The sequence below is a fragment of the Pteronotus mesoamericanus genome, unplaced genomic scaffold, assembly GCF_021234165.1.
Source record: "Pteronotus mesoamericanus isolate MK-2021 breed Mesoamerican mustached bat unplaced genomic scaffold, CSHL_Meso_final contig_20, whole genome shotgun sequence".
NCBI lineage: Eukaryota > Metazoa > Chordata > Mammalia > Chiroptera > Mormoopidae > Pteronotus > Pteronotus mesoamericanus.
Genome location: NW_026555085.1, coordinates 77,460,953 through 77,483,331, shown reverse-complemented (window position 1 = coordinate 77,483,331; position 22,379 = coordinate 77,460,953). Strand labels below are relative to the sequence as shown.

General features: G+C 38.9%; 1 protein-coding gene across 1 annotated transcript in view; it reads left to right on the top strand.

The window, feature by feature from the left end:
- The window catches only part of MTCL3 (MTCL family member 3), a 57,436-nt gene that overhangs the window by 28,194 nt on the left and 6,863 nt on the right, over positions 1-22,379 (top strand). The window contains exons 5-7 of the mRNA XM_054569940.1: positions 3,942-4,013; positions 10,329-11,504; positions 12,863-13,170. Of these exons, the coding sequence (XP_054425915.1) occupies positions 3,942-4,013; positions 10,329-11,504; positions 12,863-12,973 (1,359 nt within the window). The 3' untranslated portion in view covers positions 12,974-13,170. The remainder of the gene's footprint in view (positions 1-3,941; positions 4,014-10,328; positions 11,505-12,862; positions 13,171-22,379) is intronic.

Sequence of the window (22,379 nt, the reverse complement as noted above, 5' to 3'; positions counted from 1 at the left end):
CCAGTGAGTGTGTCTGTGACTTCTGCTGGCCCCTGTGTTAAAAGTACAAACACACATTGCTCACGTGTAAAATAGTGCCCCCAAACCCATGCAGCCAGGTGTGAGAGCACAGAGAAGGATATATTTGGAAATAACATAGCCTTGTGCTTATCTTTCTTTGGAGTGTCATCTAGTTCAGAATAAGACCTCTGAAGCTGTAAAACTAATATCCTATTTCTAGCAGTAGCTGAGTGATCTTATCTTTTGGGTGCCTCAGATAATGGTGTCAACCTCAGCAGACTATGGCAGGATTACACGAGTGGATACATGTTATGGTCTCAGGAAAGTATACGGCAAGTGCTCAGTGCTCAAAAAATCCTGGATAGAATAGTTACAGTTTCGTTCTTGACTCAGTCATCTGAGTGGATCTCTCTCTAATTTTATCAAAAATATAAGAATTTTATACACTTAATATGCCTTCCAGTAGCTTTTTTGACAAGTTCTCTGTTGTTTAATTGTTGAAAACATAAATATGCTGTATATTAAGAAATGGTTCAAATTTCAATTGAGGAAGAAAGGCAGACTGAAAGCATTTTTAGAACACAATCCATTTTATGTGATTGATGTGCAAAAATAAGTTTTGGAAAAGTTCTCTAATTCCTGGCCTTCGTGTGGGTAAAAAGAATGGCAGCCTGTTTTGCACAAGTTCAAGTTGGGAATGCAAAGAATTAAGACGTGGACATGTTTTCGGCATTTTTCTTTAGAGAGCCATCTGAAGTGCCTAATTTGCGAACAAAGATGAAAATGTGAGGGTTATTCCTCGCCTCCCAAATGCCACTCTAGAGGTTTCTGGATTGTGGATGAAGGTGGAGCAGGATGACAGAGAGGGAGGTGAGGACCTTCTATCCCCACAGGAAAAGGAATTTGTGGACTTATATTATCTCTTCAGCATTCTCCACCCAAGTGAATCCTTCATCTTTGTTCCATTAGCATCAGAAATTCAGTAAAAACTTACTGGAATATGAACAAATGATTTAATATTTATTAACAATTTAAATGTGCTACTTAGAGGTACTTACAGTCCTTGAGGCACCTTAAAGGCAATATACCACTATTCAAGGAAAAACCTTGTTTCAGAGCTTTATCTGAGTTTGACACCCACCGGAGTGATATTTAAATAAAAATGAAATATAAAATGCCTCTTAGGAAAGCATGGCCTAGTTTCAGCATTTCTCCTATATTAATTTAGAGGCCTTGTTTTAACATTGCCCACAGGATAAAGTCTAAATTTCTCAGCTCCACAAGCTGACCTCATTCCTTTCGGCGGTGTGTTCTGCTTCATCTCTAAAGTGCCTCTACTTCCATTATTTCTTTTCAGAAGTCAGTGAATCTGTAGGACATCCATTCTCCAAGTTTTTTCTTCTGCTGTTTACTTGTTTTTATTTCCATTGAAATTTTGTGCACATTTCAAATATACTCTCTCCTGGTTGATTTTATGTGATAATTTTCCCCCACATCTGGAATCATAGATGATGCTTTGCACTCTCAATTCCTTGTTCTTCATTTTCATGCCCTTAGTTAATTCTGTCTTCTCTTTTAGCTAATTATCTACATCTTTTTACTATCATAAACAATTAGCTCTATGGGGGGGAGAATAAAATATTTCTCAAACATATTTGTATGTCATAGAGTAGCATATATACACAGAACTCAACAGATATCTGTGGAGTTAATGAAACACAATGACTAGAAAGAAAAAAAAATGTTCTCAGAACTAGAGCATACTTTTCTTCATTTCCTTTGCATGCGATCCCTTTACCTCCTGGCCATTTGAACTGCCACCTTTGTGTCTTTGTATTTCTTCTAGGACAGTCTGATTATGGACACTTTTTATTTAAAACCCTTTAATACTCCTAATTCAACTTAGAACAATAATTTGACCTTGGTGAGAGGAAGTCCAGACTTTATTCAGTGTCCTTTAAGATTGATTTACGCCTAATCCCAGATCACTCATTTCCTTACTGTTTGTTGCAGCGATACTGAATTTCTTTGTGTCCCAGAAATGGTCTCTCTACATGGAATACATTGTTGTTCCATTCCTTCCCTCCCCAGCTTCTACTGGCTAACTTCCTCATCTACCAGATTCAAGATTGTTTTTTTTCTGGAAATCATCCCTAATTCACTATACCATCTCCAATCTTAGATAGGAGTAAGCCTTTCTCCTTTGTGATCTAATAGGTCAGAAAGGTTAGAAAGACTTGGGTCAAGAATATGATCTCCTTCTTACCAAATTGTGACTTTAGACCACTGCTTCTCAAACTTTATCATGAATCATTATCAACTGGAGAGTTTGTTAATTCATAGCCCCCTAGGCTCCATCTCCAAAGTTTCTGATTCAGTAGTTCTGGAATTGGTGAAAATTTGCATTTATAATGAGTTACAAAGTGCCACTGATGATGTTTTGGGGATCGCACTTTGAGAACCCTGCTTTAGATCATGTATCCAACCACTCTAAGCTTTAGTTTACTATCTGAAAAGTGAGGTTAACAGGGGTATTTTAAGAATTAATTGAGAGTGTGTGACATGAATTAGTACTCCATCAGTGGCAGTTAATATTGTTTGTACATTATCATTGCTTTCATCACTCTATTGTAGGTTGCACTGCCAAACAAAGTAGGAACACCCATAGAAAGCAGAGACTATATTGGTTTTTTATTCTTGTATCACAGGTGCCACTTGAAGTAGATTAGTTAACACTAAACAAACATATAATAGAGTAAAGACAAAGTAAAAGCATTCAGTAAGTAAGAAAATGAATTCAGGGGCTTCTTTGTAGGTAGCTGCTACACAGAATGTTTCAGGATTCCCTAAGTTCAGCTCACTATGTTCTTGGTTTTCCTGGGACAGTTTTTGCTGATTGTTTCCTACTTTGCTTTTGGTTTTGGTGAGTCAGTCCTCACAGCTTTTGTTTCAAGCAACATAGGGAATGTTTTTCTGTTGGAACTGAAAATAACCACATGGACTATTCAGTTGGCTCTGTAGTTTCAGTTTCATACGGAATGGAAGCACTGTAATTGTTTGCTTCCCTGTCTCCCATGCTGAATTGTGGGCTTCCTAATGGTAGTTGCAGCTCATTGTCTGGTATGTGATAGCCATTCATGCATGTGGGTTATTATTTATACAGAGAAGACTTCTTTGGTATATTGGTGCTAAGAAATGGAATGAGCATGAGAGATCATGTGCTGCTAGTCCATTAAATGATTTGGCATTAGATGTGTGTTATTTGACCTACAAAGTGTTGTTTGTTTGAATTTCAATGAAGGTCAACCAATAAAATGTGGGAGATTTTATATAACATTCCAGATTTCTAGCTTCTCCTGAAAAAGCCCACACTCCTGTATGACACCAATCAGCTGAAGCTAACTCTCACTCTGCCTGCTTCTGTATATGCTACAACCCCTACCATTCCCTATTGTTTACACAGGTATGTATGTGTGTATTGTGTTTGTGTGTTTGCATGGAAGTGTGGTGAGGAAAGAGATTATTCAAATTTTACATACACCCAATGAAAGCTTCTCTTTAACAACCTAACATTTTTTTCTTTAGCCATGTAAGATGCTAACAAGAATTTTCTTTCACCTGAAATTCTGAAATATCTAGTATATTGAGTCATCAGTCTAAATTTTGCTGAAGTTACTTTTCTGCATTTTCACAGTAGGTTGCCTTTATTTCTTAATTAATTAGATAATTGCCAGCTCCTTTTCTACTGTGATGTGTATCTCAGTCCAAAGTGAAAATACATGTAAATGTATCTGTCTTGGGTTATTTTTCTCCTCTGTGATTTTTGAACTAACACTCTTCATTTGGCTTGGTTTTATCATATACTATTAGGACATTTAAATACATAAAATTGAATTAAAATCATTGTTTATCAAACTAAATATATTCATGCTTTGTTACAGCTATCCTTAAAAAGAAGAGGAAGCAAAGATTTGCCCAAATCTGAAAAAAAGACTCAACAAACTCCCACAGAGGTATGTGGAAATAAAATTTCAACTAGTACATCCAGCACCTCTAAATGTATATAATAAATGACTTCTATAAGTAGACATAATACTCAGACACAATGCTCCTGTAAAACAAAGTTATGCCTATTGATTATGCAGCTATAGATGCAGGCAGTATAAAACATTCAGTATCTTTACTTACAAAACTAGCACTAATATCCATATTATTACTGCATTTACACCCACCAAAACATCATTAGTTCTTTATGTGTTACTATGTGTGCGAACTGTATCCACGGTGCTAATCTTGTTTGCTCATCATTAAGGTCAGTAGAATGGCTGTTCCTATGGTATCAGGGGAGAGTAAAGAATGGAGTGTAGTAGGAAGGGATGGCAAAGGGAGAGGGAGGCTCATGAGGGCATTGAGCCCTAGACTGAAGTAGTTCTCTGTGCCAGTGAATGGAGAAGCAAAAGAAAGGCAACAAAAGAATAAAAATAAAACTTAAAAGATGGATTCAACATGGGCTGGTTAGGTACCTTAGAAACATGGCCACAGTAAAGGCTAGTTCTGCTTTCAGGATGAGCAGAAGGTACTGATGGACGTAATGAAGGAAATTTTAAAACAGCAGAGGAAATATTTGGAAGCAGAAGTGACATTGTGGCTCTCCAAAAACATTTGCCTACATATTGACCTTTAAATGTTGGAATCTAAAGTACTATAAAATTTTTTTATTCTTTCACAGGGTTTTCTCATTAGATAGTAACTTTAACTAAAGGAAGATTTAAATATACAAAATTTGAAAAACTTTATTTTTTTTTTGTGATTAAGGATCTTTATTTATTTTTTTTAATTTACTTTTTAAATACATTTGTCTCTGTCTCCCCCCCCTTTCCCTTGCCCCCTCCCTCCTTCCCTCCCTCCCTCAGCTCTTCCCCTTTGGTTTTGTCCAGGAGTCCTTGCTATATGTTCCTTGACTTTCCCCTTTCCTTCCCTTTATTTTGATCATATTTTTAAAAGCATAACATATTAAATGTTTATTTTCTCTTTTCCTTTCTCTGCCTGCTCTGTTCATGGTTAATTTTTCTTCTGGTACTTGCACAAGAATATTTATAGTCCAGAGTCTTATACCAAGATCATTACTCCTTTTTGTACATTTTTCTCAGTTTCCTTGTTAAGTCAAACATGCTGTGTTGCTGCAGCTTTCTCACTGTCTTTGCCATAACTTTAGCCCCCTCACACTACGTATTCTGTTGTGACTCATTTCCTGTGTTGTCACGGATCCTCTTCTCCACCTTATTTAGTGAGAAGATGTTATATGCTCCTTGTTCTAAAATCTCAAGTCAGCAGGTTTTTTTAATGCACTTTTGTTCTATTCCTATATTTTCCTAAAGTTTATGTATTCTTTTTGACAATATTGTCTAATCCAGGAATTCTTCACTGGCTCTGTGGACCCCTAAGTCCATGTGCCTTTGAGAACTTCTCCTGCAAGATACATTGAAATCCACTAGTTTTTATTTCATGGTTACAAACATCCTGGGAAATGTCTAAGTATGCTGTTGTAGCATTTGAAGTCCCTGCTATAATTTGTAATTCAGTTATTTTCAGAGGTTATTGCCTGTCTTTTTTATTTTCAAAAGCCCACCCCAGCAGATTGAACAGGACTATCTTAGAGGAAAGATCTCAACTATAAAGAAGTCCATAGATCATTTTATTGCTCAGGCAAGGCTGAGGAATATTGATTCACATGCTTACATTAACCGCAAATATCCCATTCTATTGTAATTCTTGTTTGCATCTTCATTTCCTATAGTTAGCCAGGACATAGTATAGGCAGAGGCCTCCTTATTCAGCTTTGACTCATCAGCGTCTAATGTCTGGCACTTTGCAACATGCTTAGTATGTACTTTTGAATATTCCCATGCTCCATTTTTTATGTAGCCATATGAAATTGCCAACATGATGTTGACTTTGACCTACACCAATGACAGCTTGATTTGGTTCAACTTTCTATTATTAGTGTAGCTTCGTATTTCATTTTGTTCATCTGCCTCAGCTGCTTTGATGTGTCCCCTGAATGTTCCTTCAGCAGCATGCTGACTTTAAGTACTGAGAAATGGGATTGCAGAACAATTAAGAATAGTAACTTTAGGGCTGGTTTACCTAGAAGAAAATCTCTTCCATCTAAGTTCTATGGCTTTACATCAGTTACTTATTCTTTCTATGCTTCTTTTTCCTCATCTATAATAAGGATTGTCATAGAGAGTTGTTGTACAGAATAAATGAGTTAATATTTTATTATTGTACACTTCAGCTTCTAGTGGTATCTAAGTCAGAACCAGGCTCCACTCACTTCTTTTTGCCCTTCATCATCTTTATGTTCCCGTTCCTCATATGCCTCAATGCATTGCATCCTCATCTTGCAACCTAACTATTGCAGGCAGCATATATCTCAAGAAGATTAAATATGCTCATATTTAATCTTCTTGAGAGTGAGCCTTTAACATACCAAACAAAACAAAACAAACAAAACAAAAATAACAGGCAACTTGCTTCACATCTCAAAGCATTAATGTTTCTTGCCTAGTATTCCCTGTGAAAATAGGAACAAACATAAATTGCTCAGTGACTGTTAACTAGGCACTTTCCATACAGTCTCTGATTTAATGTTTTCAACATCTATGCATGATTTTTTATTATTATTTTTAAAGATTTTATTTATTTTTAGAAAGCTGGGAAAGGAGGGAGAAAGAAAGGGAGAGAAACATTGATGTGTGAGAGATACATTGACCAGTTGCCTTTCACATGCCCCCATCCAGGGACCTGGCCCACAACCCAGGCATGTGGCCTGACTAGGAATTGTACTGGCGACCCCTTGGTTCGTAGGCTGGCGCTTAATCCACTGAGCCACACCAGCCAGGGTGATACATGGTATTTCTATGCACAGTTTCAAATGCAGCCTGCAATAGTTAGGTTGCAAGATGAGGGTGCAATGCATTGCAGCATACAGCATTCTTAAATTCTTGCCATTGCAAAAACTGTCATACTTTGTATCATGAAAAGATTCTCTCTACAAAAAATAAAATGATTATCATACCCATCATTCTCCTTTCCTCTGATGACTTTATTACACGCAGTATAGGTGCAAGTCTTAAAATTTTTGTTTTCATTCCTTTGGGCAAAGGAGCTTATAGAAACACAAATCAGATATCCTTCTCTCTTATATTTGCTTAAAATAGCCCATTTGAGTGTTTTTCTACTTCAATCTGTGACTTACATCAACTTAGATTGAAACTGCAGCATTATGCCAACATTTTGTTTTTTTACTAACCAGTTCAAGGCCTTATGTTCCAACCAAGGATTTTAACCGTGCGTGTAGCCCAACCTAGCTTCCCAGCTCACCTGCTCTTACTTCCCAACAAAACCTAGCCCATGTAAAAACATTTTTGATATGTATAGTGTTGGCCACTTTTCTATTCAAATATTGTTTTTAGTTCTTAGCCTACATGACCTTTGACTCTCAGTCCTCTCCTCTCACAAACCTTTAACATTTTTTATCTGTCTCCCTTGCTTTTATTCTCCTCCCTTTTTGCTTCTGAAATCATTGAAATAGCTTCAACCACCATCTCTGGGCACCTCATGCTAACATTCCCCCTCTGGACCTGAGCTCTCTACAGGTCCACAAGTGTAACCCTTGCAATATACGTATCCCTCAACCAATACACCTCGAAGATAGGATTTTAATATACCTAAACCCATATTTTTCATGTAAAACCTACTCTTCCTTGTTCATTCTCAATCCCTGGTATTGGTGGTACAACCCATCAAGACACATAAATTCAACATGTAAGTGAAATCATATGGTACTTGTCTTTCTCTGACTGATTTATTTCACTTAACATAATACCCTGTAGGTCCATCCATGCTGTCGCAAATGGTAAGATTTCATTCTTTTTTTTTTTTTTATGACTGAGTAATATCCTGTTGCATATATATACCAGAGCTTTTTTTATTCACTCATCTGTTGATGGGCACTCAGGTGGCTTCCATAGCTTGGCTATGGTAAATAATTCTAAAATGAACATAAGGGTACATATTTTCTGTGGAACCTAAAAAGCTTATAAATGAACCAAACCAAACAAAAACAGATGTACAGATACAGAGGACAGAGTGATGGTTGCCAGAGCTGAGGGAGACTTAAGTGAAAAGTAAAAGGGATTGAGAAGTACAAATTTGTGGTTACAAAATAGTCATGGGGAAGTAAAGCACAGCATAGGAAATATAGTCAATAATGTAATAACTATGTATGGCGCCAGGTGGGTAATGGAAATATCGGGGGGGGGAAATACTTTGTAAAGTATGAGATTGTCTAGTCACTATGCTATATATACACCTAACACTAATACAGAATAATATTGAATGTAAAATGTATTTGAAAGAAATATAAACATTTTTAAAAAGAAACAAACCAAATGCAAAAGAACCCCTCTAAATTCAAAATGTCAGGGTTATCTTTGATCCTTCTGCTGATGGGATATTAAACATTGAACATGCCCTTGTTTTCATTATCATTCATTTGAGGGCCTGAACACAGTCTCTCGCAGGGCAGCTTTTCTTTTCCCTTGTGAAATGGAGTCTCATCAAATCTGCAACATCCATTCGTATCCTTTTCTCTCACTGTGCTCCTGAGGTTCTATGTTCTCTTTGTGCTTTTTTCCTTCCTTCTAGACTCCTTCTAGAGGAATGCACACAAGCGGACACATCTGATTTCTTTTATTTCACCCATCATCCTACTTTTCTTCTCCTGTGCTGCTTTTCTGGAAGCAACACATGCAGCGGGAAGAATATGAGATACAGAACCAGCCCACATATAGATGTGCTCTGTCATTTATTAACTTCTTGTCTAACATGTGAATAAAACTCTCTGGAGCTCAGCTGCCTTATGGGCAAAGTAGGCATAGTATCACTTTGTTCATGGGGCTGATGTGAAGACGTAATGATATAGAGAATGTAATGTTCAGGCACCCCCAGCAACTCCCAAAGCCTTCCACACTCATTTTCATAGGACAGGAGACCTGGGTCATGCTCTCCCTCTCTTCCATCTCAGAGGCTCTGGGCCATATTAACTGAGCATCTCTGGCAGAAGCTCATTGTTCTTCTCACCTTCACCACCAGTGGTTGCTATTTCCTAACCAGAAGGCCCCTCAAATATAGCTGACTCAGTGCTTGAAAAGAAAGTATTTTCATTCTCATTTTGAAAACGAGGTGACAGAAGTTACATGATTGTCCAAAGCACATACTTAGAGAATTTTGGGAACTACATCTTAGGCATAATCATCTGCTTTGATGTTTGTTCTCAGAGAAAGAACTGATTTCTACTTTTCTGTACTTTTTAGTTTAGTTAATGATTAGGGTTTGAATGTTGTCTGAGCAAGTGTGAGAACTTCTGTAGGGTCACCTCCGTCATTCTTTAACCAGGCAGAACCAACTATGTCCATTTCAGACTCGTGGGACTACATCCTATTTTAAAAGTGATCTCGATGAACCACTTACCAGTTTCTTCTTGGATGGGCCAGTCCAGTGTTAAACTCTCCTTACTTTAAAGGCCTTTAAAAACACTCCTCCCTGAAATAAAGATTGAGGTCAATTTCTTTCTGTATGGCTGAGTGATCATGAGCCTTGAGCCTTGGTGTCAGGCAGAACTGATTCAAATTTCACTTTTGTCCTTTGCTGTTTATTAGCTGTGTGATCTTGAACAAGCTACTAAACATTTTAAAACCATTTTAATATCTCCTCATAAGTTTACTCTGAATATTAAATTAGGTGATATGTGTAAAGAGCTTTACAAAATCTGATTGAGTCCATGAACAGTAAATGGTAGTGAGTGCCTGTTAACTCCGTGTTCCTTCTAGCGAATCGGTTTCATATTTATTATAGTTAGGGGAATTGAAACCCCATAAAAAGCCAAAGAAACAAAATGAACATTGTTGAAATAACAGCCAAACAGTTGTATGCAACTGAATAATGAAGACCATGGTTGCAACATATAATAATCTCTGAATAATGATGACCATGATTTTTCTCTTTTTACATTCCTTTCTTATTTTATTGCCAGAATGCAATATGTCTTAATCTTTTATTTGCCAAAGAATTTAAGTGATTGGAGAAAGCACAAAGCACCTATATCCATCCATATCTCTCTCTCTCTCTCTCTCTCTTTCTCATTTTAAATCTTGACTACAAGAAAAAAGGATAATTTGTGCAGGTGTCCTCTTCTGGTGGTTTTCTTGATTTACATTAAAAAAATGGTCTCCTATTCTGTTTTTCCCTTTTTCCCAAATGAGGAGGACAATGAAGATCTGAAATGCCAGCTGCAGTTTGTGAAAGAAGAAGCTGCTTTGATGAGAAAGAAAATGGCCAAGATTGATAAAGAAAAGGACAGATTTGAGCATGAGCTTCAGAAGTACAGATCCTTTTATGGAGATCTGGACAGTCCTCTGCCCAAAGGAGAAGCCGGGGGGCCTCCCAGCACGCGGGAGGCTGAGCTCAAGCTGCGGCTGAGGCTGGTAGAGGAAGAAGCCAACATCCTGGGCAGGAAAATCGTGGAACTGGAGGTAGAGAACAGAGGCCTAAAGGCAGAACTGGATGACCTGAGGGGCGACGACTTCAACGGCTCGGCCAACCCGCTCATGAGGGAGCAGAGTGAATCCCTGTCGGAGCTGCGGCAGCACCTGCAGCTGGTGGAAGACGAGACGGAGTTGCTGCGGAGGAACGTGGCCGACCTGGAGGAGCAGAACAAGCGCATCACGGCGGAGCTCAACAAGTACAAGTACAAGTCGGGTGCCCATGAGAGCGCACGGCACCACGACAGCGCCAAGACAGAGGCCCTGCAGGAGGAGCTGAAGGCGGCGCGCCTGCAGATCAACGAGCTGAGCGGCAAGGTCATGCAGCTGCAGTATGAGAACCGCGTGCTCATGTCCAACATGCAGCGCTACGACCTGGCCTCGCACCTGGGCATCCGCGGCAGCCCCCGCGACAGCGATGCTGAGAGCGACGCGGGCAAGAAAGAGAGCGATGACGACTCACGGCCGCCACACCGCAAGCGCGAAGGGCCCATTGGTGGCGAGAGCGACTCCGAGGAGGTGCGCAATATCCGCTGCCTAACACCCACGCGCTCCTTCTACCCGGCACCCGGGCCCTGGTCCAAGAGCTTCTCCGACCGCCAGCAGATGAAGGACATCCGCTCGGAGGCCGAGCGCCTGGGCAAGACCATCGACCGGCTCATCGCGGACACGAGCACCATCATCACCGAGGCGCGCATCTACGTGGCCAACGGGGACCTGTTCGGACTGCTGGACGAGGAGGACGACGGCAGCCGCATCCGGGAGCACGAGCTGCTCTACCGCATCAACGCGCAGATGAAGGCCTTCCGCAAGGAGCTGCAGACCTTCATCGACCGCCTGGAGGTGCCCAAGTCCACAGACGACCGTGGCGCCGAGGAGCCCATATCCGTGAGTCAGGTACAGTTCTGCCTATTGCGAGCCACGGCGATGGCGAGGCTGGTCGGCGGAGCTGCGGTCCCGAGTGGGGCGCCTCCGTACACCGACTCCCACGCCCCGCTTTAGGGAAGTCCCAGCTCAGAAGCTTTCACACTGTCCTCCTTCAGGCCTGAGGTTTTCCTCACCCGATTACTTAGTAACTGTTTCCCCTGTTATTTTTAAAGAGAAACTTTACTGTCCCTCCCCCTTCACAGTTTCTGTGTAAAGATGAAAAGATGTTTAAGATTTATAACTACTACTATTACTATTTATTATTACTAAATCTCAACATTTTTCATTATTCCACGGATTCTAATAGCTCTAGCTGCAAGAAGGTCCCTAGTGGGAATCTTCAATTGTTTGCAGTTTTCGAGCCAAGATTCAAGTTGAGTTTAAAATAATTTTTAAACACTTTCTAAGTTGGTGCGTAACTACCAGTAAACATAGAAACCATCAGAGAAAAGAGATGATGCTGTGTCTAGAGCTGGACCAAAAGGAATGAGTTTGGTAGTTGCTCCTTTACCACAGTCAAAGTGACATAATCATTACTTCCAAAAAATATCACTGTCATCTCTGTAGTGGAAAATCTCAGGACTGGGGAAGGATTGTTTAAGGCAACAGTAATAACTATTCCCGAACAGGGAAAACCAGCATTTTTCCTTCATCCTAATTGTAGAGGCACACCCGATGAATTGGACTGAGCTGCTCTAGCCAGGTATGGTGGCCAAAGACCAATGCATTTTGTCAGAGTTAACCACCTAAGAAACAATTCATAAAACGGGCAGTGCCACCCCCCTCTGGCAAGCCTGGTATCCTGTGTCCATTGGAGAACCCGCGGAAGTACAACAGCGTGCATGGCTTTTAAGACACGCAACAGGTTTCAATTGAAAAATCAGGTTATACTCGGAAGCATGACCAACGTTAATTTAACTGCCTGTTAGTCACAACTAGAAAAATCGCAACCCTGTCGCTTACTGACCTTGCATGTTGCTCTGCTTTGCTATGGAAAGCAAAAATAGTCTTATGGTAAAACTTGAATTTTTTCAGTGTTGAGGCTTATTTCCTTCCATGTACTGTATCAAATAATAATTGGTTTTTAGTTTCCTTGTTGCAGTTTTTTGGGGTACTTCAAGCATGTGGTTTTTCAATTTTACCCTTGGGGAAAAAAGAGTGAGAGAAAGTATGTAATAATAGGCTTTCAGATTTGCTAAATAGAGGCATAAGGGAAGGTTCTGCTTTATCTGAAGTTGGATGAGTGCTTAGATTAGGTGATGTAAATTAAATTTTCTAAAATTATTATTAATTAACTCTTCTTTTTGTCTTTGCATTTACCTTCCCAGATGTTCCAGCCTATCATTTTACTTATTCTCATTCTTGTATTATTTTCATCACTTTCTTACACAACAATATTTAAACTTGTCTTCCTTTTTACACTGTTTTTTGTACTGTAAGTCTTTCATCATTCACCATTCATTGTAGTATTTTCAGTTTGTTTATTTTGTTCACCCTTCAAGACAAGAAGTAAAAGAAGTATAATTTCTGTAGTAACCAATGCTATAAAAACACTGAAGACTGCTTAATTTATTTAAAAAGACCCATCTTACAACTACCAAACTCAATAAGAAGCCCAAGCACTAAAATATTTCAGGTAAGGAAGTAAGTGTGACTTCTTTTTATAAATCATTTTAATCTTTGCTTCTGTCTTTTACATCTTAATTTGTACTTTTCTCAAAAAATAATTGGCAGAATGACTGTAAAAATTGGCTCAATCAATTGTTTCTCTGACGTTGACTATTCTAATAATTCAAAGGCTGGACATTCACAAGTTGGGTGTATTTCAAAAAAATACGTAGGTTTATAAACTACTTTGCTAAGTAACATCAGACTAACAGGATCATTTTGATATCTAATAAATATCTATGAAAATTTGGCAAATGAATGAAATGTGACTCTAATGGAAACTAAGTAATTTGTTGTAATGCTGATGGTGTTCTGTCTAAAGAGATGGGCTTTGAAGCATGAGAGTGGATTACGCTTTAGTTCATTGAGAAAATAATTATCCTTGTCCTACTGACCAGCTTGCAACCAACCCAGCATTTCTGCATTTACCTGTTATACTTGGAACCATGTGTTGCTGATCAACTTTGTTGCCTGCAGTCCCCTGTAAGACATTGTCACACTGAGCTGTTTCTGGGGCAGGAAATAGGCTAGAACTATACTATGTGAAATATTTTGAATAAGGAAATATGTAGTTATTCTCTAGAATTTTATTAAATTGTAATCCACAGCCAGCCAGTAGTATAGTTCCAATAGGGGTTACTCTTGGGACATAAACTTACTTTGTTGAACTGAAGTCCTCTTCTATCTGAAGTGGCCTGGGTAGTCCGTGGGTACCAGAAGGCGCCACTAGTCCATCTCATTGGCCGTTTACTCAGTGGAAAGGTGGAAGGCAGCAGTGCCACTGAAGATCCAGAAATCACAGCACTCATTTAGGACACATACTTGTAAATACTCAGATTGGTTGGTGGATATGATATTCATAGTAAACTGTCTTGCATCTCGGAATAAGGAATAATATGCGGAAAATCTTTGCTTTACTACAGAAGTTGGTACTGGTAACAGACTTTTGTGACCTCATGTCCTAGTGTCTCCATTTAAGCATTAAGTTTTTAAAAAAGAAACTTAACAGTAGTTGAGATCTCGATTTTAAATAACTGCTCTTAATCTCCATGTTTCCGCCCCACTTTGGTTTCTATTTCATTGTGTTTTGGAGGGGAGGAGAGACCTGGAGTGAGAAGTGGTTAACCAGTAGGTGGAATCTGTCACTACACACTTGGAGATTCAAAAGGTGAGGTAGAATTTCTTGACGAAAAGGAATGAAAAAAACATAAGTGCTGTATTTACTCAATTGTCCAAGCATTTATTTTTTAAAAAATTTCATCTCAGGAAAGCAACCATTTTAAAAACCAAAATCTGTCTGTTAGATCTCTGGTAAGTCTTCAGACCAGAAGAACTATTTTGGCAAAACAAAACAAAACAAAACAAACAACAACAAAAAAACACCTGAAAGCAAATGTTTGAAGACTGAAATTTATCTGAAATATTTGTTGCCTTTGGAGCCAGATCCACCCAGCTAAGCAGTGACTCTCAGCTTCCTGTAGGCATTTGATAGTATATAGAGATATTGGGTATTGTAGGTTATCACATGACTGAGAAGCTCTGTTGGCATTTAAAGGAAAGAGGTCAGATTTTCAAATAATTTTCCTGCCTAATTGCTCATATTGTTCCTGTGGGGAAATGTATGCAATGCACTTGTTCACTTTAGAAGTACCATGGATATTCACTACCCTGTGTGGCTTTAAGCTAGAGCATTTCCATATTCGTCATATAGTCTTGGTTATGACAAAGCAGTTCTATTTCCACACTGGTGGTAGTGTTAGAAAATCCTCTTTTTTTTAATATAGGTTCTTGAAAGCAACTAAATCAGAGAAGACAAATAGGAACAGTATGTGACAGAAAGGAGAACCCCAATGAATATAGTATGTGTACAGGCTCACACACACACTGAGATACAGGCACACATGCACTCTGATTTAAAGCCTCAAAATGATACCCCCCCCCCAATACCTTAACAGTTCACTTCTTTGTCATTATATAGTCGCCACTGCCACAAAGCTTCTTTGTATATCAGAAAACAGGATATGGTATCCCTCAAATCCACCTGGAATGATGGATGCCAACTGACTCTACCCTTCCAAACAAGCTAAAGAGCATACACAAGAGAGGAGAGAATGGAGCAAAAAATGGAGCATGGATCCTTTGTCTGTTTAACATTTTGAAGTATCTGTGTTCATTATAGAGGAAAGTGAGATTCAGTTTTTACTCTTTTAGAGCCTTCAGTTGGTTGATAGAACAGGAAAGAGATGTAAACAGCTCATTCTAATTGAATTGCAAAGTAAAAATAGGGGGCTTGCGGTTATAATTTATTGTTTACTGGGCTCCTGGTAGTATGTTAGGTTTTCCTTAAAAAACGCTTAGGCATTCTGGGATTGAATGATACCATAAATATAAGCTGAGGCAGTGCATATACCTTAATGGTATCTTGTGGCCTGAGTTAGAAAAGAATGGCTAACCAAGGAGGTCTGGGCTAACTGAAACACCAGCCTCATCTTCAGATCTGTTATGAGAAATGCAGGTCATCCTGGCAACAGGGTATTCATCTTACCTATGAACTAAGGCTTTGATTTTCTAGAAGAATTTCATGAGAATCTTAGACTCCATCCAGGCCCTCGGTATACAGAACTCTAGTCAGATACTGGGAAGGGAAAACAGGACTCATTTAGCCACTGCTCACAGGGTCTGGGGGTTGAGGGTCACCCTGACAACTCCTCTGAAGTTAGTCAATTTTATTGGGTAATCAAAGTCCAGGGAAGCCCTTTCTTACTCTGCCCTACCCACTGCACAGTTAGCTTCCCAGTTTGTGCCTGCGTGTATGCACACACCTCTACCATGCTGTGCTGTACACTGAGTGATGCAACAGCTTCAGGGAACTCAGACCTACCTCTATTTTAGGAGACTGCTGCTGAGGTCTGGAGCTTGGATATGGTGTCAGCAATTGGCGGGCAGTCATGAAGTGACTTTGTCCCTTGCCTTATTCTCCTTGGAACTTCAGACTGTTCTGTAGACACCCAGGATCTAGGGTATATCTCCTCCCTGCACCACAGGATACAGGCTTGGGAAGAGAATTTAACAAAGACGGGGCCCAGGACCTCAGACAGAGTTTCCGATATCTTCTTCCTCTCCCTTTTAATTCTGTTACTTGCATTACCTTTATTGTATAAAGTTAGTTGTAAAACAGGAACACCCAGGCTGCTTTGTTCATCAAGAGAAAAATCCCCCAATCACTGAGACAAAGACTCTTCTATGTGTACCTTTGAAGCTGTGCTAATTAAACATCATGCTGAAAATAAATTCAAGCAAACCAACCTTATTGAAGAAAATTCCCTTGCATGCATATTCTTGGGTGTAGGATGGAGTGTCTTTGGTAGCTTTGGCCTAATTAAAAAAAAAATCGAGTTGACTATTTTTAAGCCTAACTAACACAAACTCAGAAAACAAAGGGAAATTCAGTGCTGATCCTGGAACGCGTTGGCCTGCATTTCCCAACCTTCATTACAGTTTGAGAGGTAAAGCAGTATACAGTTGTTGAATCAGCTGCCAGTGAAGTTTTGAATGTCAGTTTGGCAGCTCAGCCTTAACTTCACACCGTGCTCGTAGCTTTGTTCTTACAGAACTGCAGCCCACTTCCGTCTGGTAGAGTCATGCGTTGGGTCAGATACCCTAACTGAATGTAAGGATTAAAGAGAAAAGTCGCAGAGGATAGTATCAGAAAGTGAGAAAAGTTGACTGTAAATACTGGGATTTGTTACAGCTCAGAAACGGTGTTTGTGGAACCACGACTTCTTAAACCTTAGTTATAAACCAGTTAGGTCTAAGGAAAGATAGTTTTGATTCTGTGTAATTTTGACTTAGCTTTTAGGAGGTAAAGTGATTGTATACACATTTTGACAAAACTAACATTTCCTGAGTAGGTCCTGGTATTCTCAACAGCCCTACTTGTGGGGGGAAACACACAGAATAAGAAAGCTTTATGGCCTGGCCATGTCAGGAAAATCCTTGTAGTGACTATATTAAATGTGGTAACTTACTAAATGCATCTAAACAGTGCTTTTGTGGTTATCAGTTAGGAGAGGAGGACGAGGTGGTAGCTATTTTAAATGCTAGCCATTCTGAAAGTGTGTACAAAATCATAGAACCTCTAAAGGTCCTTTCAATGTAACATAATAAATACACTGTAGTCCATACAGTCTCTGCTTAAAGACTCGCTCATTCTAAAATATGCAATTGCAGTTTTAAATGAACTCTGTTGCTATCCTCCTGAAGTTGTGGGTAATTGTTAAAAACACTTCCAGAAACAACTTCCAAGTAGAGTACTTACAACATCACTCGATCAGAGGATAAATAGGAACAGCCAGTGTAACACTCACCTCTTAAAAATAAGGAGAAACTTTAGAAATATTCACCTTTCACTATCCACTCTAAGCTAAGCTGTGTTGTCCTAAAGATCTTCATCTTACATTTCAGATATTTATGTTTAATAAACTTAAGTGTATTGACATTTCTTGGTTATTCACTTTTATTGTCACAACTATAAAAGGTTTTTTATTCATAGTTATATGAGTTTTCCTATAGCTATTTTTCAAGATAGGGTATCATCAAAATCCAACATTTGAAAAAAAAATTGCATGATTTTATAAATTTATAAAGTTAATGGTATAAAATATATAATCAGTGGTTTCTGGTAATTATTCAGCCTTTTCAAAAATACTCATGTAACTTCATTGACTTGTATATTAGAATGTTTGTTTGAATGTTGTCTAAACCAAAATTCTTATTTAGGATATTTGAAGCCCCGTTTATATTATTTTGCCTTTTTTTGATTTTTCTTTTAAATTATCAGCACATTTTAGATATATTAAATAAATAATTAGAAGTTATCTTATACCAACAAATTTATTAAGTAAACAGTGAGTTGGAGGACTGCACAATTGAAAAACGATAACCTTTCAGAAAAGCTGAGAATGCTGAGTCATCTCAGAGAATGCAAAACGGCCCTGAAGGCTTCGGGAATGGCGCAATTCTTTCAGGAGCTGTGTTATACTGCACACGCCAGTGACGAAGCTCTGGAGATTCCTGATTCTGAAAATGTTGCTTTACACATTTTTTCTAGTCTCTTCTGACTGTTATGAGTTAAACTGCGTATATAATCTATGTTAACAAATAAAATGTGTAAGTGATTCTCAAAGGCTGACAGCATTTGCCCCTTTCTGAGTTTGTCCAACATAATTGTAGCTTTAAAGTCAGCAAGTCAGTTCTTCCAATGCATGTCGAAAGTGCCTGCCTTAACCTAGGCCATTCAGAGGGTGTAAGGGTCAGGAAGAAACTCACCGATTTGCCCATTGCCTCAAGTGATTGTAGAGCCTTTTATTTCTTAAAGTCAGATAGCTCAATTTAATGTATAGTTTAGAATTCCCTTTTCCTTTATAAACATGTACAATCCATGTGATTTTCTCTGTATCATTAAATCCTGGACTGAGGAAACAGAGTTAGACTTTTCAAATAGAACATCCTATGTATCAGCCTAGATCATCAATCATTTAGAGCTTCAGATGGAGAGTTTAAGTCAGAAAAGTCAATTTATTCTGGATTTTAGGTGACTCCTAACAACCTGAGCTCCTTTGTCTGAAAGGAAATGTGTACCAGGGCCACTGTATGGAGGGAGATAACTCCACCCTAACTGCTTAGACTCCATATGTGGAAAAAACCACGGTGAAGCAGCCAAAGGAGATAATGGGGGTGGGGGGCAAGCATCTCCAGTTTGGGCCCCACACATCTTGAGGTGAGAAAGCTTCCAGGAGGGGAAACTCATGTCTCTGGCAACTCCTCACTTTGGAAGGAATGCAGTTTATTCATACAAAACAGAAGTATTGGTATTTGTAGAGAGATTAATTCAAGTAGCAGATGGGTTCAAAATAGGTAACAAAGAATGTAGTTAAAGGAATCTTTTAAAAATATTTTTGATAGCAACAACAAAAATAACAGAATATAGTGTGAGGGCCAAAACCAATGGTGATAAATCCATCATTTCTGGTAGAATATATAGGTGATCTAGAAACTCCCCAGAGGTGGGAAGTGAGGGGAATGGGGATTAATTCCTGCGACTTCCAATTTATGCTCACTAAATGGCCTCCTATCCCTGCTTTACTGCTTGAACGAGTTAAAAGTAGTGACTCAGGGTGGCCCTCTAGTGGTGAGCAGTCATTCCCAAGGCTCATTTCTGGAATACAAGTTGAAGAACCGTCTCTTTATTATTTACATTTTGTTGTCAACATTATCAACATCTCCCAAGTCCCACAACTGGAAGCAATATAATGAGATTCTAAAAACAAATTTGAAAACCCCTAATAAAAACTTATTTTAAATAGCCTACATTTCTAACATGTTTTATTTCTTCAGAATACGCATCAGTTCTTTAAAAGAACATAGTTTTGAAACTCTTTTGAATATTTCTGTCATCTGGAAATTCCTGTACACAGCCCCATGACAGATCTTCTTGGCAAAAAAATCCGTGGACATGTCACCAGCCCCCAGCACAGGAAAGAGAGCCAGCATCCTATGATTCTAGGGGGAAAACATCCAGCATTGGGAAACTAGCACATGAACTGAAAACCAACATTCTAAATATGTAACTTCCATGGATAATGAGCACTCTCTGTGTGACTCGTAATTTTATAACCCAAACCAGATTCTTATATCAAAATTACACCACTTTTTATAACACAGAGTCCAACCCCTGCCATTCTAGGACTCAAATAACACAGGACCGAATTTGGCAGAGTCAGGTGTGGAACTTTATAAAAACTGAGAAACCCAGCCATTACCACTGGATGGTCTCAGGACATGTGGGGGAAGTTACAACTTTAGTAACAGTTAAATAATTCTCTGAGTGATTGTGGTATACAACAAAGGCTGAGAGTAACCCTCCTCTGTGGTCCCCCTGCTAGAATGCTATGGGGACTTCCAGGAGAGGTTTCACATTGTTTATAAGTTGATTCCAAGATAGCGGGGTACTCAGGACATGGGCAGTCATGCCACAGGTCATACTTGAGGGGTCTTCAGAGTTGACAGAGCTTGCTGAGGACAAGGACTTGTCTCTTTCCAATCTTCGACACCTGGCACAGAGTTGGTGCTTACAGATAATTTGTTAAATGTTAATTGGAGTGCCCAAATTTTTTCCCTCGAAAAGGAGGATAATTTAAGATGCAAGAGAGTTTTACTACACGATTGAGATCATGTATCCTAAGGTACATGATTCTAGAAGGAAAGGTTATTTTAACTATGTCACCTAGAGTAGCCTCTAAATTTTAATACGCATAAAATGAGTCCACTTTTTTCAGAATCATCACTTTTCTGATTTTTTCTTTCTCCTTGTTAGTGGAAATAGAAATATGATACTCCTTCTACTGCTAAATATGTTGAAAGAGTAAAGGAAGGAAGGACTGAAAAACTACACAAACAAGAATTCAGAAGCCACCCAGTCTCATACCCAGCCAGGGTTGACATAGCCTAAGGTGATTCAGTAACTGTTTTGTGATGCTTCAGGATCATCCTTCAGACAAAAACCTATAAATTAAGTGTATACTGGCATGCTAAAAGCAAAGTTAGTGTGTTTATTCCCAGATTTTTTTCTCACCACTAAGTTAAAATCCTTTTGTTTTTGTATTTTAACATAGGATTTATATTATTTAAAGACAAAGCCTCTTTCAATAAATAGTCATCAAGTTAAATACTCTGCTATAGGACTCCTGTGTTACCCTTGGAAGATGGAGTAGCATCTTTCTCATTTGGACTTAGAAGAAAACTGAATCTAAAATTTGACAAAGCCAGAAATCAGCCTCTCACGCCCAAAACTCTTATCCTGGGGTTCTGTTCTCTTTTTCTGAATGCCTTGGAATTTTAAACTTCAAGACACTCCACCAGGAACGAGAAGACCTGGATTCTATTCCTGGCATTGCTAGTACATGGCATTGTGACCTTGAGCAAATGACTCAACCTCAGGGCTTCTTTCCTCAGCTGTAAAATGAGAAGGTTGGCTAGATGATTTCAGAGGTCTTTCTGGCTGGAAAGTTCTGTAAGTTTGGAAACACCTGCTAGTGATATTTATGCACTCAGTATTCTTCTTTCACCCTTTTCAAAATATTTTAATTTGTAGCTTAATATCACTATTCATATAAACCTTTTCAGATCCTCTCCGGGATTTTCTTTTTTGTTTCTTGACAGCAGCTGTTGTTTCTACATTTGCTTTACATCAAATATTAGATACACTTCTTTATATATTTGTAATATGCCAAAATAGGATTAGTGTGTCATCAAATATGAATAACTTTTCCAAATTTTCTGCAATACATAGAGCAAAAATTTGGATCAATTTTATATTTGAAGGCTTAAATATTTAAATGTTTTAAAAGTAGCTGAGATTGTAAAACATACTGCAGTTTTCCCAAAAGGTTTTCAGCCATTCATTCAGACACTGGCCTGAAAATGTCAGGCCCTTCAAGATGGCTGAATATCACTGTGGGGTATTCAGTAATGGGGTAATGAGTATACCCGCATTAACCTTTTGAGTCCATTAATTGTATGTACGTAGCAACAGGAACTTCTCCTTAAAGTTTTCTTAAAACAAAGTTTTTAGTGGAAAGGTTAAAAATACCTGTGTTGAATGTTTGTCCCCTTTGTATGCTATTACTGAATTGTGGTACTTCATTTCTTCTGAGTGTGAAACAGGGCATGGAAATTTTAGCTAACACATAAGAAAAGTTAGATGGGGTCAGGAAATACTATGAGGAGTGGTGGACTAGGTGTGAAGTTCTTCTCAAAAGTCTTCCCGTGGTTTTTTATTTTGTATATCATTTAAGGTCAGCTTTACCATGGCGAGAAACAAATGAAGGGCATGCAGTGAAGAATTACTGGCACATCCAGGGAAGGAGGCACTGACATCGGTACTGTTGAGTGGTAGTGCACAGTATGCAGCCCAGCACACTTTCTCCTGTAACTTAACCACGTATTCTCTGAAGTTCCAGTAGGATTCAGAAAACAGCCTTAACCTGATTTACAAAGGACAAATGGAAATTAAGAGGCCTGGTATGGAAGAGTGGATGAGGGGCAGCAGTGTTACTAGATAACAGATGCTTTGGGGAACCCCCCGACCCCCACACACCAAGCTCTTCCTCCTGTCCT